The 16,899-nt window shown below is 42.9% G+C and overlaps 1 protein-coding gene across 1 annotated transcript; it reads left to right on the top strand.

The window, feature by feature from the left end:
* Positions 1–4,343: 4,343 nt before the first annotated feature.
* LOC147601017 (inositol 1,4,5-trisphosphate receptor-interacting protein-like 1) lies at positions 4,344–5,345 on the top strand. The gene has a single exon (XM_086747682.1). The coding sequence runs from the start codon at positions 4,344–4,346 to the stop codon at positions 5,343–5,345; it is 1,002 nt and encodes a 333-aa protein (XP_086603808.1).
* The last annotated feature ends 11,554 nt before the right edge of the window (positions 5,346–16,899 follow it).

Consider the following 16,899-nt stretch of genomic DNA (forward strand, 5'->3'; position numbering starts at 1 on the left):
TCCAGAACGTCCATTATCACCAGAACTCCTTCCTTAGCACAGTTCATTCATTCCACTGGAACTGTACACTCACTAACTGTAAAGGGCCCTTGGTACTCCTCATCTGACATGGTTATTTTGGTCCATATTGTTCAGGTAAATCACATGTATGAGAAAGAGAACAGGAAAACTACTGGCTAATGAAATCCTGTGAAAATATTCATGAGAAATTACTGAGCTAAATGTCCTGAAGGGGAGCTGTTTGCTCAAAAGCCATATGTTCTACAGGTCCACTCTTTGAAAATTATAACAAGGGGCTCAAAAATATTGATCATTGTGACTCTAGAGGTTCACAGAACATGTAAAAACTATGACTAGCAACGCGTCCTCTGTTAAGCACACTTCTGCTCTCTTGTGAAGGTACCTGATTCTCAATGTACTCAATACTGCGGTATACTTGGCCACGTCAGGGTTGTCACTCTCTTCCCAGTGCTGAGTCCTGCAAAGCCTGATGTGCTAAATAATGGCTTTTAGGCACTGAAGTTCATGGCTGAGAATATATCATACCTATAAACCCACAGTTCCACGTTGAGAGAACCAGCATCTGAATGATTTAACAATTCCATTTGCCTGAAATGTTTTCAGACCACAAAACCGCAGTGTTCCTGAAATAGCAACAGAATAAAACCAAACAAATAAAAAAAAAAAATCAAAGCTTTTAGCATATAATTTACTGTGGTATATTGGGACTAATAAACTGAGTGATTTAAAAAGTTGTTTAAAATCAATACTGGGTGCCCTAGATTATATGTGTTACATTAAATTTGAATGTACTGCCTGTATAATTTAGATTGAAGAGGGGTGGGGAGAATGTGGTCTTAGCTGCTTTCCTACATGTTGTGTAAGAGCTGGGTACAGCATAATGATGCAAGAATGAATGTTTCCAGGTAATACTAACTGTTGGTGCAAAGTCCATCCTTTGAATAATTTAGTCTTGATATTAAAGCAACAAGAGTGAATTTACTCTAAGTTATTTAAATGCTTGTGGTGTGATCCTGTGTCACAAGGCTCTGAAGTAGGTGCCCTCTGGGCTTCCTCCCTTAAAAAAAAAGTGAATTCACTGAAACTAGGCTTTGACTGTTCAAATCTAAGTTGTATTAAAACATAGACTGGATGCAATGTTACAGAGGTATAATAAGCAGTTCTTTATAACTCAGATGTGGTCATCAACGTTGTAAGAACACATGGTGTTATTTATAATAGCTTTTTGAATGAAATGGCGGGTGTGTGTACATGCACCTGTCTTTGCGTCTCTGAATGCAATTAATATACAGTTTGCTAAAGGGTAAATAGTGTGTTGCTAGAATTTGATATCTATTGCGAGCTAACTGGAGTTATACTAGCTGACCCCGCATTGTCCAGGGAGGGTTGGACTAGACCATCTCCAGAGGTCCCTTCTAACCTTAACTGTTCTGCTGTTCTCTGTTATTTTATTCAAGTATGTACAGAATGAAACATACTTGCTATCACCCATTTGGTATTTTAAATATCATTAAACTCTTGGAATTAAATTAACTGAGATACACTGTGAATATACATCAATGAAACAGCTATAGGTGCATACCTGTTTCAAAGCACATTGCATGTTTGTTCAGTTTTGTTCACCTGCATGTCTCATAATTTGTCTCTTCATCTGTGCATCCTCAGTAGCACCATCCCTTGTCTATTTAAACCTCTGTGCACACGCTACGTGCTGCCCTTTGAATTCCAATTCATGAGCAATTCATATACGGACACATGATAGTAGTGTTGCCACAGGAATGTGGCCCCACACTGACATGTAGGACTTTTCTTGTTCCCACGGAGAGCTTGTCCCATTGTCCTTCAGTAACTCAAGACAGTTATGCAAGCAGGTGTGAGCAGCCAGAAAGGTGACCTGGTTAGAAAGGAAAAATACTGACATAAGAAAATGCCTGCTGGCCTGGGAACTAGGAGTGTGAACCAGAACATCCTTGCTGGTGCAGCTGGCATCTTGAAGTACAGATGGGTACCTAGAAACCAGAGAAGCCCTGAGCTAGCATTGATAACCCCAAAACCAAGGAACTGTAACAGCAACTAACCATCTGAAAAGGTGAAAAATAGTCTGGAAAAGGGGGAAAACATCCTGAAAAAGTAAGTGTCAGTAGCTGCTATTGGATCTTCAGCTGTAAGATGCTGCCTGCGCTTTTCCCTTTCCTAAACAGATCTGCTCAAACCTTCTACAGGATCTTGGACCCTCACCAGAGATGCCTGGCTGACTCCAAACTGGTGTGGATCATCTTCAAAGTGAAACTCTGCCTGTTATTTTATGGGCTGCCCTCTGGGCCCACTTGTGGGGCTGAATTGGTTTGTCCTTCTGCTTCTGTGATGGTTGGATCCCCTTCTGAGATCTGTTTAATGTGGTTGGTATTATGTATATATAAAGTAATGAATCATAACCATAACTGCTGTTATACTATTGATGTTTGCTTCACTAGTGATAAGTTTATATTAACTTATAATATTATATATATATGCTTGATTGCTGCTATTATTGGGTGCTGCTATAATTGATTGTTGCTATACTATTGATCAGTACTTTAGTATTGATTGCTAATAATAATTTGCAACAGCTTGATATATAACTATTTGCTTTATTACTCACAGGTATACTTCTTAGTGGTGATTTTTGTGGTATTGGTGGTAATTTGTAATAAAGTAGTGAAATATTATGGAATCCTACAAACCCACAGTCACAATTTCTATACACCTGCAGGCCAGGTAAGCCTTTAAGTCATGACGGCAGGTACCCAGAAAACAGTACATTACAGGGCACAGGCGGTCATATCATGGACTTCCTGACTGATGAACAATGCCTGTAGTCTCAATAAATCCATCATACCAAGAACCAGACAGAATCAAATGTTATTTCTACACTGCTGGAGGCTTCTGCCCCAAAACCCTATTTCTGGATGCAAAGCCACATGGTACACAGCCTTGTTTCCACTGTGCTCAGGCCCAGAGTGGACTTTCAGCAACAACTCCAACCAGTTCAGAGATCAGCCTGAAATTCTGCCAGAATCAAAAGATGGTTGTGTCAGTTCCAAGATTTCAAAGGCATACTGTAGGAAAACTTTAATGAAGGAAGACCAATCCCAAATCCTGTAATAATGCTACCATATTGATTTAACTTTTCTCAGGATCATATGCTTTTAAATTATTCTCCTATATTCTCTGCTAAAAATATTGTTCAACTTCCATACTGCTTTTTTTTTCTATAAATATATGAATACAGGAACACAGTGGTACCTTGCCTTTATCATATCCTCTCAGGATTTGCAGGGCTAAGTCCTGCCCGGGCAGAACGAATCCAAGAGGAGCAGAGGGAGGAGGACTTTTGTCTCTGCCCAGGGACTCATAGCTCTTCAAGACAACTTGGAGTCAGACCACCAGTCCCAGAAAACTTTGCACCTCTCTATCTAAGTCAGGGACATCCACCTACAGTCCCCATTTTTATTTTAATTACGGTTTTGAGGAGTGTCTGCCTGCTTTGTCAAGAGAGCCCCTGGCAGCTCCCTCGTGCCAGGTAGGTTTGTACTTGGTGTGATGCCCAAGGCCCTGCTGAGCTGAGTGGTGGGAGTGAAGGCTGGGACTTGTGGGCTGGGTGATGCTGCTTTGGTGGCTGTGACATCACAGAGGACAGGTCACAATGAGAGCTGACCCCAGGGACACCACCAGGCAGCCTCACTGCTCTTTGACTTGGGTGATCGGTGAGTGCACCGTGCATGGGGAAGGCTGCGCTGGATGGGGGACGGGGCAGACGTCCAGGGGGTTTCTGACCCAAAGTGAGAGCCGAGCCCCTCAGGGTAGGGCACGGCACCATCCTTGGGGCTGGGGACAGAGGTGCTCAGGGCTCCCTGTGGTGGCACGTGCCCAAAGAGGCTTTGGGGATGTGCCGGGTGCCGTGGCTCCTTGGGACGCTGTTGCATGGCAGGGATGGGAACACGGGAGACTCTACTGGGGTGTCCCTTGCCCTTTTACGGGGCACAGCCTGGCGAAGGCCTGGCCATCAGGGCGGCTTGGGCAGGATGGACCCCATGCAGCCTCCAGCCAGGGCTTGTGGCCCCTTCAAGCCTGTCGACACCAGAGCCCAAATGCTTTCCTGGGATACACCGCAGCTCCCCTGCATGCGATGCTCACAAACCCTGCCCTTGCTCCTTCCCACCTCCCTCAGCCCCTCTCCTACTGGCCCCCAGCTCCAGGCAGCTCCTGCCCCGCTCCCCCAGCCCCGTGCTCCCTCTCACCCAGCCCTGCTGAGCTCCCTTTTCTCCCACCTCTTCCAGGCCATGGCTGTGGCAATCGCCTTCCTCCTGGCTGTGCTGGCCATCGAGTACAGACTGAAAGGAGCTCCCCAGCCAGATTTGGCCACGACTGAACGCATGCGGCAGCGTGAGGAGTTTCTGCAACAGCAGATGACTCGGCTGCTGCAAGAGATTGAGGAGAGCAGGAGCACATGGGAAGGCATGCTCTCTTCTGTGTTGCAGCAGTTGTCACTTTGGAACATTGCAGGAGCCCTGGTCCTGTTTGCTGTGGTCTGCTGGATGGCCAGGAAAATGAAGCTTGACTCTGACAGCTGCAGTGAGCAGCACAGCTCCAGCAGCTGGAAGGAGGAGGAAGAGGATGACGAGGAGGAGGGAGACCTCAATGGTGCGCACAATGGTGTCAGGTCTTTGGCTGTGTCCAGACCATCACCAACGCAGGTCCTGCCTGACACGTGCAAGGTGGTGAAGGAGCTGGTGGGTGACCTCCTTGCTGTGTGCCAAGTCCTTTGCAAGAGGGCTTTCATGCCACAGATGCACCCAGCCATTGGGACGGACGGCGCCTATGAATCCTGGAGCATCCACAAGAATGTCATCACCTACCGCCTGCTCGTGTTCCTGCAGCCACCGCCTGGACACTCTTTCAGTCTGGAGCTGCTCACCATAGGGCAGCTGCCAGTAAGGCACTTCAGGATCCGTGTGGGGCTGGAGTGCATGTGCTGGGATCAGCAGCAGCTGGGGGATACTTTGTGTTTCCTCCATCACTGCAACAAGCTGCCGAGGGACAAGTACTCATACCTCCTCTGCACCCTCTGCACATGCTCCTACTTGGACACGGAGAAAGTTGCCTCCTGGGTCCAGCAGTTGGTGAAATCAGCCTGGCTGCTTTTGCCTCAGTCGCAACACTGCCAGCTCAGGCTGCTGCCCTCCTCCCAGTCCTGCAGGTTCCTGTTGACAAGCACCTCCAAGATGAACATCTGCACTGACATTATATTTGCGGTGCAGCAAGGCAGCTCAGTGCCTACCTGAGCCTTGAGGAGGCAGAGGCCAGCTTTACCAGCAGCACACCATGGCTGGAGAGCTGCACTGTTGTTGAGATGCTGTTTGTCAGACTGATGGCAAGGCATGCCCAGCAGGACAACTTCTACCTCAGGAGTCTGCAGCTCTGCACCCGTATCCTGGTGGTCACCCATGCCTATGACCCTGATGACCTACTCTCCTCTCCCACGGGTGGGGCACGCTGGACAATTTCCAACACCAGGACAGAGAATCTGCTCATCTCAGAGACTGCCTGGAGAGTCTGTGCTGCCGATCTGAGTGAACTAGGTGTGGAGATGACACCGCTCAAGAGAAGCTGAGCGTAACCGGAGCTTGGGGAATCTCCGCTGCTTCAGCTGAAGATGCCGTTGCAACTGAGGCTCCTGTTACCACCTGCAAGAGGATGGGACAATGCATCCTGTTGGAAAGAGTTGGTCCCCTCTGGGAGCTTTACATGATGCAGAGATGACAACAAATTAGATTGTTTTTACCGACCCTCTGTCTGTGTCTGTGCAACACCTTGTTGGGGAATGCAGGCAGGTAGCAGGTTGTTACCTGCTCAGATACAGAAGCAGCAGAGCGGCATTGTGAGGGGTAAGTAAGAAGTACTGAAACAGAGTGCTTCCTCGATGCCTTTTTCCTTTCTTTTTCAGTTTTCTGCTATGCTTCCATTTTAGGGGGAAGACGCCTCTGCGTGTGCATACCTGATGAGAGGCAATGACAGCAAGTTGGCCAGACCTTTCTCAGTAGTGACCACTGACAGGACAAGAATGGGCACAAATGAAAAAACATGGAGTTCCACATGAACACAAGAAAGTGCGTCCTGACTCTGAGAGTGCTCTAACACACAGGCTGCCCAGGCTGTCCAGTTATCTGGACACAGTCCTGAGAAGCTGTCCTGGTTTTGGCAGGGATGGAGTTAATTTTCCTCTCAGTAGCCGGTGTGTTTTGGATTTCATATGTGAATAATGTTGACAAAACAATCTGATGATATGAGTTGTTGTGAATGAGACCAAGGACACTGTCCTGCTTTCCACGTCTTGCTGATTTGCAGATGCAGGAAGCTGGGAGAAAGACAGACAGAATAATTGACCCAAACTGGCCAAAGAGAGTATTCCATCCCATAAATGACATGCTCAGTATATAAGTGGGGGTTGGCCACGGCGGGTATCTGCCTTCCTGGCATCCATCTCTCTCGCTCATTTGCTGGCATCGTTCCCTCTACCTTCCTGGCTCCCTTTCGCTCCTTTGCTTGCCACTCAGTTTTGTTTCCATGATTGCTGCTTGGGACAGGCTGTATCAGTCATTGGGACATTGGGTGGTGAGAAAATGTACATTGTTCATTTTGTATATTTTAATATCCTTGTATTCTGTTATTATTGTAATTTTCCTTTGCTATTTTAGTAAACTGCCTTCATCTCAACCCACAAGTTTTCCTTTCTTCCCAATTCTCTCCCCCATCCCTCTGGGGAGGGTGAGAGTGAGCGAGAAAACTGTATGGTAACTCAGGCTAAACCATCACAGAAGCCTGCTCTGGGTGGCTGTGCTTGGCATGGGGGTTGCACCAGATGAACTTGGAGCAAACCAGCCCCTGGAAGCCCAACAGCATTGCCCCGGGGCAGCCCGTCAGAAGGTGGACATCACAGTCTCCACGTGGTGAGCCCTCTGCGCAGGGAACAAGCATCACGAGTATAAATTAGAAGAGGAGGGGCTGGAGAGCAGCCCTGCAGAAAGGGATCTGGGGGTGCTGGTTGACAGCAGGCTCAATAGGAGTCAGCAGTGGGCCCTGGCAACCAAGAGGGCAACACACATCCTGGGGTACATCAAACACAGAATAACCAGCCGGTCAAAAGAGGGGATTATCTTCCTGTATTCAGTTGGTGTGGCATCACCTGGAGTACTGTGTGCAGTTCTGGGCCTCACAATTTACGAAGGATGTTCAGAAACTCAAATGTGTCCAGAGGAGGGCAACAAAGCTGGTGAAAGGGCTAGAAGGCATGTCCTGTGAGGAGCAGCTGAGGACTTTGGGCTTGTCTAGTTTGGAGAAAAGAGGCAACATCATTGCTCTCTACAGCTTCCTGAGGAGGTGAAGTGGAGAGGGAGGTGCTGATCTCTTCTCCCTGGGATCCAGTGATAGAATGCATGGAAATGGTTCAAAGCTGTGCCAGAGAAGGTTTAGACTGGATATTAGGAAGCATTTCTTTACCAAGAGGGTGGTCAACCACTGGACCAGGCTTCCTAGAGAGGTGGTCAATGCCCCAAGCCTATCAGTGTTTAAGAGGCATTTGGACAATGCCCTTAACAACATGCTTTAACTTTTGCTCCACCCTGAATTGGTCAGGCAGTTGGACTAGATGGTCACTGTAGGTCCCTTCCAATTGAAATATTCTATTCTGTTCTATCCTTGACTGCATTAGTCAGAGCACTCCCAGCAGGTCAAGGGAGGTGATCCCTCTCCTCTACTTAGCATTGACAAGGACACATCGGGAGTGCTGTGTCCAAATCTGGGCTCCCCAGTATAAGAGAGACATGGACAGACTGGAGAGAGTGCAGAGAGGGACCACTAAGATGATGAAGGAGTGTCTCTCCTATGAGGAAAGGCTGAGAGCTGGGACTGTTAAGCCCAGAGGAGAGAAGGCTCAGGGGGATCTTATAAGTCTATAAATATCTGAAGGGGAGGTGTAAGGAGGATGGAGCTCTTTTCAGTGGTGCCTACTGACAGGACAAGAGGCAATGGGCATGAACTGAAATAAAGGAAATTCCATTTAACCACAAGAAAAATCTTTACTACCATGATAGCAGTTGAACACTGGAGCAGGTTGCTCAGAGAGGTTGTGATGTCTCCATGCTTGGAGATACTCAAAATCTAAGTGGTCTGAGTGGTCTGGGCAACCTGGTCTATCTGACTAGATGATCTCCATAGGTCTCTTCCAACATTAACCATACCATGATTCTGTGAGACACTCCATCCTGAACAGATGAATCATTATATACATGATTCTAGCCCAAATTTCTAGAGATCTGGAGTCAGTTCCCAGCACCACTTCAAATTCCTGTATAACCTGGGAAAAGTAATTCATAACTATGTCCTACTGTTGCCTCTACTAACCACAACTAATCGGGTTTTTATTCAATAACAAAAACTTTTTATTATCAAGTAACTAATATAAGTTAGACAAACAATCACGTCAGGCCCTCACTCATGGAAACCCTGGATGCAGTTGTGTGTTAGGATCAATCACAACACGCCACTCACGCTGTCTGCCAGTCAAGGTAAGCTCTGCCAGTCTAGCAAGAGCCACATCAGGTTCATAAAGGCTTCCGAATGACAGGTCACACCTCCTTCTTTCATGGGATGCCTGTGATCTCTCCCATATGACAATATTTCTTGACAGCTTACTTCATATTATAATCCTCTGCATTTATGAAAAGTGTTTCATTGGGGGATCTCACAGAGCCTTACAAGAGGGGAGGTTTTTTTTATAGTGAGTTTATATGAAAAAAAATTTCATGTCCTGACTCCCCTGCTTTGTTCAGTAATCAAAGCTATTTTTTTCAATAGGTGTGTCTCATTTAACTGTCTCTTATCACCAGGATTGCCTGAGTTTCTGTCTACTCTCTCCCTGTTCTCTAGAGGAAGTTGTGAGGAGCAGAGTGAATTACATTCGTATGTGCCAAAGAACAGCACAGGACTGCTCACCATCTAAACTTTCTAAAGCAGGGATCAAGTGAGAACCAAAGGGTGAAATAAAAAGGCTCTCTTTCTCTGAAGAGGAATTAGCTTAACCTGTAGGAAAAAAAAAAACTACACAAGCAACTAAAGTTTGACTCTCTACAAGGAGAAGGCATTATTGGCATATGTATCTCCTTTTTTGATATAATTAATTTAATTGAGCTGACTCTTGAAATCAGCAGACCAATTTTTTATTAATTCCAGCTTAAAATAATTGTTACCATTACTATAGTGCATTCCTCTCAGTAACGTGCTGATTCTGCATGGTTTTGCCACGACAGAAGTGAAGGTGTGAGCATCTACAGGTAGTTCTCTGTTTCACAAACTCAATAATTTCTAAATTTTTTCGTTCTGAATGAGATGTCATCTAACAAGCAGGCCCACAGGACAATCTAATGTACCCACCAGTAAATAGTGTTAAGCTTCCTGTCTAAGAACAGGGCTGACAACATGCCATCACTGAGAAGCATGCCAAAGTCCTCAGCAACATCAGAATTCTCTTTCTAAAACTTCAAAATTGTTCCTTATATGATAACATCTGGCTAACACAAGGTGATCCAAAAGAGGTGTATGCCTGCAGTAATTCACGGGCATGTTATCTTACATGTAAAGTGTTAAAAAAGCTATTTTCCTCCATTTTTGGTTATTACACAGCCCAAAGATGCTCACAGATCACACAACAGTCAACAGATGATAAAACATTTAGATATTAACAGTTAGATATTTCTTCTTATGATGTTTCCATTATATACACAGATGTTGCAAGTGATTACTTTGGTGCAACACCACAGAGAGATTTAGGGTTTAACTTCAATTTAAAGACCAAATTCTCAGTGGTTTCAGTGGAAATAAGGCAATTTAAACAGGATTGGACATTTAACTCCCTTAAGAATGTAAGCCTTTGTCTTTCTCTAGTAGATAGATGACCATTGCTTTCTGGACAGTTCAGTGTTGATGACTTTAGCTTTTGGCTCTTTAGGCTCTATGAAGTTAGTCATTATATATGATCCAGAAATTCTAGAAGACATTTGGATATTATCAACTATATTTAGCAATCTACTTTTAAAGCATTAATAACTCCACCATTTAAAGAAAACAACTTTATCATAATGTCTGAGCAGAGACAAACAGAGCTAAGAGGGCCATATGAATCTTCACGGCTGTATTTAATTTTTGTTCTGCCACTTAGTATTGCATTTTTTGCGTGTACATTAAAGCCCTCTGGAATATGAAAAAAGTTTTATTTTTGCCCTATCTAGCAGCTACTAAATTTGTAGATCTTTGAACTTTATAGACCTGAAATTATTGGAATGACTCTTAGTGAATATATTGGGCTTTTGATTAGTGTCATATTCAAACTATTTCCTATGCAATAGGAAGACTTTCCTGACATTTAACACATCGAATCCCCAAGTATAGTCATTTAAGAAACTGGTTACAAATTAAGTTAATCTAATCTCACTTAAGGAGCTTTTCAGTTAAGAAGCTCTGATTCTCCTTTCAGCAGAGTCATCTTGGCAGGCTCTGCTTAAAAATCAAGCTCAGAGAAGTATGGAAAACAAAGGTCTCTGAAGGCTACTTAGATAGTTTGGAATGGGATTTGCACTACATGGAAAATAATACTAACCTGGCCATAGCTCATTTCAAGTCTGTCCTCATAAAGATTGCACAATTAAGAGTTCCCTTTGCTAGACTGAGTAATCTCCCATGTAAATTAGCATTTTGGTGGTGTATATATTGGAGTTGAGATAGTCTCTCTTCCAGAGCTCTAAGTAAAGCTTTTTGGATTACATCTTTTTCCAGCTATATCATCACATTTTCTGATGTGAATCCTTCACCACACTCATTTCAGTAGTTTCCTGCAGTTAGATTAATTATTCTGTGATACTACTGTTTTTCTGAAGTCTTTTGCCGCTTTTTGTTCCTCTTGCCTACCAGGCTTCTTTCTAATTTGCATACGTCAGTCTTTGTCTGCCTCATTTGCTAATTGAGAGTACAGTTGTGCTCTACTAATGAGAACAAAACCCAACTCCTAAAGAGCTTGTTAATGTAGAATGGAAAAACTGTGTTCAGATTATAATTCTTGGAAAGCAATCTAATCTCCAGTATAAGATTAATGTTAATGTTTGGAGGAAGAACCTTCTTATGCCTCAAAAGACAAGAAATATTCCTTATGTTATTAACTATGCTATAGGAACCTCAACTATATTAGCGTGGCCAGCAGGTCAAGGGAGGAGATTCTGCCCCTCTACTCAGCTCTCATGAGACCCCACCTGGAATACTGCGTCCAGCTCTGGAGCCTCCAACATAAGACGGACATGGACCTGTTGGAGCAAGTCCAAAGGAAGGCCACGAAGTTGATTAGAGGGCTGGAGCACCTCTCCTATGAGGACAGGCTGAGAGAGTCGGGGCTGTTCATCCTGGAGAAGAGAAGGCTCCAGGGAGACCTTATAGCAGCCTTCCAGTACCTAAATGGAGCTTATAAGAAAGATGGGGAGAAACTCTTTAGCAGGGCCTATTGTGATAGGATGAGGGGTAATGGTTTTAATATAGAGGGAGGTAGATTCAGATTAGACATTAGGAAAAAAAAAAATTAGGATAAGGGTGGTGGAACACTGGCAGAGGTTGCCCAGAGAGCTGGTAGATGCCCCAACTGTGGAAACATTCAAGGCCAGGTTGGATGAGGCTCTGAGCAACCTGATCTGGTTGGAGATGTCCCTGCTCCTTGCAGGGGAGTTGGACTAGATGACCTTTAAAGGTCCCTTCCAACCCTAACCATTCTATGATTCTATGATTCTGTATACAAGCTACCATCAGAAGGCTGAAGATCAACACTTTCAAATTTGAGTACCTCAAGGTAATCACTTTAAGCTGTTTCTATTATAGGTCTGATCGTTATGGTGATGCTGACATACACACACACACACACACTCCCTCCTCTTAACGGAAGTGAAGGAAGGAACATGAACATATTCACTACACCTGAAAATGAGGCAACCTTGTTTAGAGGCCTAAAAGGCATTGCTCAACACGCTCAGCTTTGACACTTTTAGTTTGGACTCAAGGTATTAAAATCAGAGCACACTGAATCTAAGGAAGTATACTGAATGGCACAGGAGAGCTACTGCGTTCCAGAGAGCTGTGTCTTACAGTGTGCATTGTCACACACACGGCAGTCAGAATTCTGTTGGCTCTCACCAGTGGCATTGGTGGTATGCTACAGGGAGCAGAGACTAGGTCACCAGCAAAACGTGACAACTATAAACGGAGTGGCCGATTGTCAGCTGCAAAGCCAACCTGTAGGGAAGAGCACCAGGACTCAAAATAAAATGCTGATGTCAAATTTGAATCCCGTATATGGCACCAAGAGCATCAGCAAATGAAGGACACTGTCTAACCCTCAGGGGTGCCCCAGGTACATGAGTGATAGCTGAAAGCCAATGCATTTTTCAAAAGTCTGTGTTTAGCCATAATACTCTAAATTCTTTTTTTGAAACAGCTAAAACTTTTTGTATGATGAGAAAATTCAAGGATTTTTATTTGTCTCCAGTATACTGCCACATTTCTCCTCATGTTGATAACAGCACTGTAACCAAATATCACAGCCTTTCTTGTCAGACCAAATCAACAGCGAGCATTTAGAAAGGAATGTGTTTGTTTTGTTTGTAGCTGTGTCTCACTACAAACAGTGTACAATACATCTCTTGGAAGAACAAAAGCTTGCCTGTTTTAGAAGCTATGTATTCCTTTTGTTGTTAGGAGTAACACAGGTATGGCTGCCCCTGTGCGTGGAAACATTGCCAACACCAGAGTATCTACAGCACAGCAGTCATCATAACAAATGTATAACATGCTCTGTTACATGACACCTCTGCCTTGTAATCCCTGATCTAATAAAGATCCTTTTTTACACCACTTATCCTTGTTAGGAAGAAGGGAGCTTTAACCACTCAACAATTTTGGCAATTGTAAATTGCCTCATTTAATTGGGTTTAGGCTGTTGTGAAATGTGGAGGTATAAATACATACGGTTTCCCAAGCCTCCATTACAAAAGAGGATGATGTCACCTATTTCAATCAGGATAATTTTCAATAGAGTAAAATAATGTAGCCCATACTCTACATCACGTTGCTGACACCAGTCAAAGCTGTGTGCTGGAAGATGCAGAACCACAATGCATTCAAGTAATGTTTCACGTGGGGGAACTTACACCTCCTTCCAGGTGGTTTATACTTTATGCCTTTAATCAGGAAAACAATTTGTTTTCTTCTTACTTAAGGCAATTACAGATAGTATTCTAATGTACATATCACAGTCTTATCTTTGTAAATGACTGAATTCAGTGAAGGAATTCGACTGGAAGTTAGCCTGTGGCAAAGAATTCCATGGGTTAATTATACAACATTCCTTCTATCACTTCTAAAACAATTGTCTCTTAATTTCAATGACTGTCCCCTTAGGAGGGTGAAAAGGATCTAATTGCCTCCCTGTGGACCGCTTGTAACTGCCTGTCTGTCTGAAATTCTTTTATACTCCTGTCCTGTGTTTTTGTGCATTTTAACTTGATCGTGTATCAAAACACCTTCCTTCCTTCTAGTTGTTAATTATTTTGTCATCTTCTCAGATTATTTCTGATACATTTCCTGATAAGATGTCCAAAACAGAATGCTGTATTACTGGTGAAAACACAGACTGAGGTGATACAACTTTTTTTTTTCTTTTTCTTTTATTTTTTTCAAAATTTACCATATCATTTTCCTTTCATTTATACAGCTGAGGGTACTAGAGATACATCTTTACATTTCTGTCAGTGTTGCTGACAAAAACTACTTTTGTTGAGGTAGAATTTAGTGTAAGAAGGTCATATCCTTGTATTGCTAATAGCTCCATGTAAAGCTGTGTTGATTCAAGCACGAAGAGGGATGCAGCTTCTGGAGAAGCATTATTTTAACATATAACCCTGTATTTCAGAGCATCTGAAATTAGCATTATAAATCTTGCAGAAGAGCACAGAACTTAGGCCTTCCCAGAAAGGTCCATATATGATCCTCAGTCGAAAGTGTCAATAGCCTTTACTTTTTATTGACTTTTTAGGGCTCCCACAGTTCTTTTCAACACACAGAAGTCATAGAGAGACAGGGATTCTGCAATAATTTGTTATTGCTAGGGCACATGAAGTGGGCAAGTGGTTACTATTCCAGTTCTTTCATGACACCCAAGCTTTCCCTCAGATTTTCCCTTGGCTCTCTGACAAAGCTAAGAATCTGTAAAAGAGAGAAATAACCAAGGTTTAGCTCGGTAACAGCTGAAGATAATCTAAAACCATATTGCTGATTTTGCAACCTTCCTCTCACACATTCCCAATCCTTTGCAGCAAGCCCTGAGCTCAGTTAATAGTCCCGTGAAACAGGCCAACATTTATTTAATTAAAAATCAACATGGCAAAAATTTCATTTAGTTTGGCCCAGTTCAGGTCTCTGATCTAGGAACGGGAACACATGAGTGCCAGTATCTGATGGGGCAATAAGCTGTGTGGCCTGGAGAAACCACAAGTATGGGACTGAGGCAACCCAGAACGAGATTCTCTTCAACTGCAGGGAACTTGATCTTCACCCATCTGGAACAAATGCTGACCCTACAAAGGCCAGTGAAACCTGAATTTCACCTTAATTCTTAGTATGTTTGCATTTGTATATATTGAATGATCATGTTGCTATAGTATTTCAAAGAAGACAGTAACTCAAACTATTGTATTTTTTAGCTTTCAGTGTATTTCAGTCAGAAAATATTCATCACAGCCTGTCTTTTTTCACTGATTCGACAATAAGCATTCTGACACCGACCCCACGTGAGTCTGGCTGGAATCAAAATTCAGTATTTCTTAGAGCACAAAACAGAGTATTTATCTTGTTGGCATTTGTAATAAATATTTTATTAATAATATATAATATCTAAAGCACCTACATATTGATGTCTGGCATTCTAAAGTGTTGCAAAAATAGCAACACATATGATGTGTAACATTAATTCTCATTTCAAACTTCTTGTTCCATTTCTGTTTGACTATTTGTGAGCAGTTTTCACCACTTAGACCTCAAGACATGGAGATAAACCAGCTGCAGCCTGGAAAAAAAAAAAAACACAGCACAAAGAAGTATTTTATTTAACATTCCTTTTAGAAAAGCTGATGGCTACTCAGCATCAGACAAAACTTGTGTATTAATACAATGTTATGCTAAGTGATGTGGAAATACCAAAAGACTGTGAAATACTTTCTAAGGAGTTGTTAACATGTGCCTGAGGCTAAACTGCTGAGTTGCAAATTTAAGGGGCGTGTTTTCATCAGTATTCAAGTCATATTTGTTAGTGAGCAAAGGAGAAGGGTAAATAAAGCCAAAAAACCATGAAAAGTTCCTAAAAATTTTAGAAATTCCATGTGCTGTGCAATGCAACGGCATAATCTTTAATTTTTCATTACTTTCTTTTCTGTAGCTAATGGTTGGAAGTCCAGCCTTAAGTCCACTCACCTTCCTCACACAATGTTGGCATTTATGCACATTGTTATCTTAATGCTGGCCCAGAGCCTGAAGCATGACATGAGTATTCAACTCTAAATACGTGAGCAACATCTTTGATATCACATGCCTAATGGTAAACATCTACCTGCCTGGAGAACTTAGGCTGCAGGTTATGAGCCTTCTGGGGGAGAGATTGATTGATAATTTGATATTTTACAAGCCACTAGATACATCTATGATCAACTAAGTAAATAATAACGTTTGAACATTCTCTCAAGCAACCTAATACGATGTCCACGTCATCACTATGTAATTAATGCTATAAAGACACAACACAGAGCGGGTGACACATTCACACTCTTGAAAAAGATGCAGTGAAACTTGGCTTTCCAAAATATTCAATGTATTAATGTATAATGTAAAATATATCAACATGTGCCAAGCGTAAGCCTAGGGGTGGCAGACTTTTCTGGCAGATTTGGTACGGCAGAATGAAGCAGTTAGCGGTTGCTGCCCACCCTCTGCCTGAGACTACCTCTCCGCAGGTACGCTGATGTAAACTGACATGCGCAGATCCCCACGGCAGTCATTCAAGAGAAGATGCCCATAACACCTGGGAGCAGTAACTTCTTCAACAATTCCAAATAAATCTGTCACCGGATACAAGTCAGCTGTGATTCCCCAAGAGGCTGAGCACTTGCAGCTTGAGTTGGCTAGAAATCACCGTTCAAAAGTGCAAAAATGATTGTGGAAACATGAAAAAATTGCTAAGACTTGCTAACCAAGTTAATAAAAACTAAGTCAAGTAGGGAAAAATAACAATTCATCAATTCCACTCTTCACTATGAGCACCGCTCTGAGTCTTACCAGTCTACTTCAAGATTTGAATTTCTAGCCTCTTAAAATACTGGAGGCAATTAAAAAAAAAAAAAAGATCACGCCTGAAACTTTGACTCTGCATTTTTCGCAGGACTCTCCACAGGCATACTTGCTACTTCCAAGCCTAGGCCACTATTTGGGTATTAATGATATAAATGAGAAGTTAATGAATAAGGTATCTGTAATACATTAGCTACACCATTTCAAGCCATTATCAAATGTATACTAAAAATCTTAGGATGTGAGCAGAGGTCAGTGTTTTAAGAAACTACAAAGGCAACCCTTGCAGGGAGAGAAGATTTCTATGAACCAATGTAGTTGAAAAAATGTAAACATTATTCTAGGAACATAATATTTTATTCATGTACATAAAAGAGAACACAGCTTTGCTACGCAAAAACACCTTACGGCAAG

The sequence above is a fragment of the Chlamydotis macqueenii genome, chromosome 4 (genome assembly GCF_036417535.1).
Source record: "Chlamydotis macqueenii isolate bChlMac1 chromosome 4, bChlMac1.mat, whole genome shotgun sequence".
Classification (NCBI taxonomy): Eukaryota; Metazoa; Chordata; class Aves; order Otidiformes; family Otididae; genus Chlamydotis; species Chlamydotis macqueenii.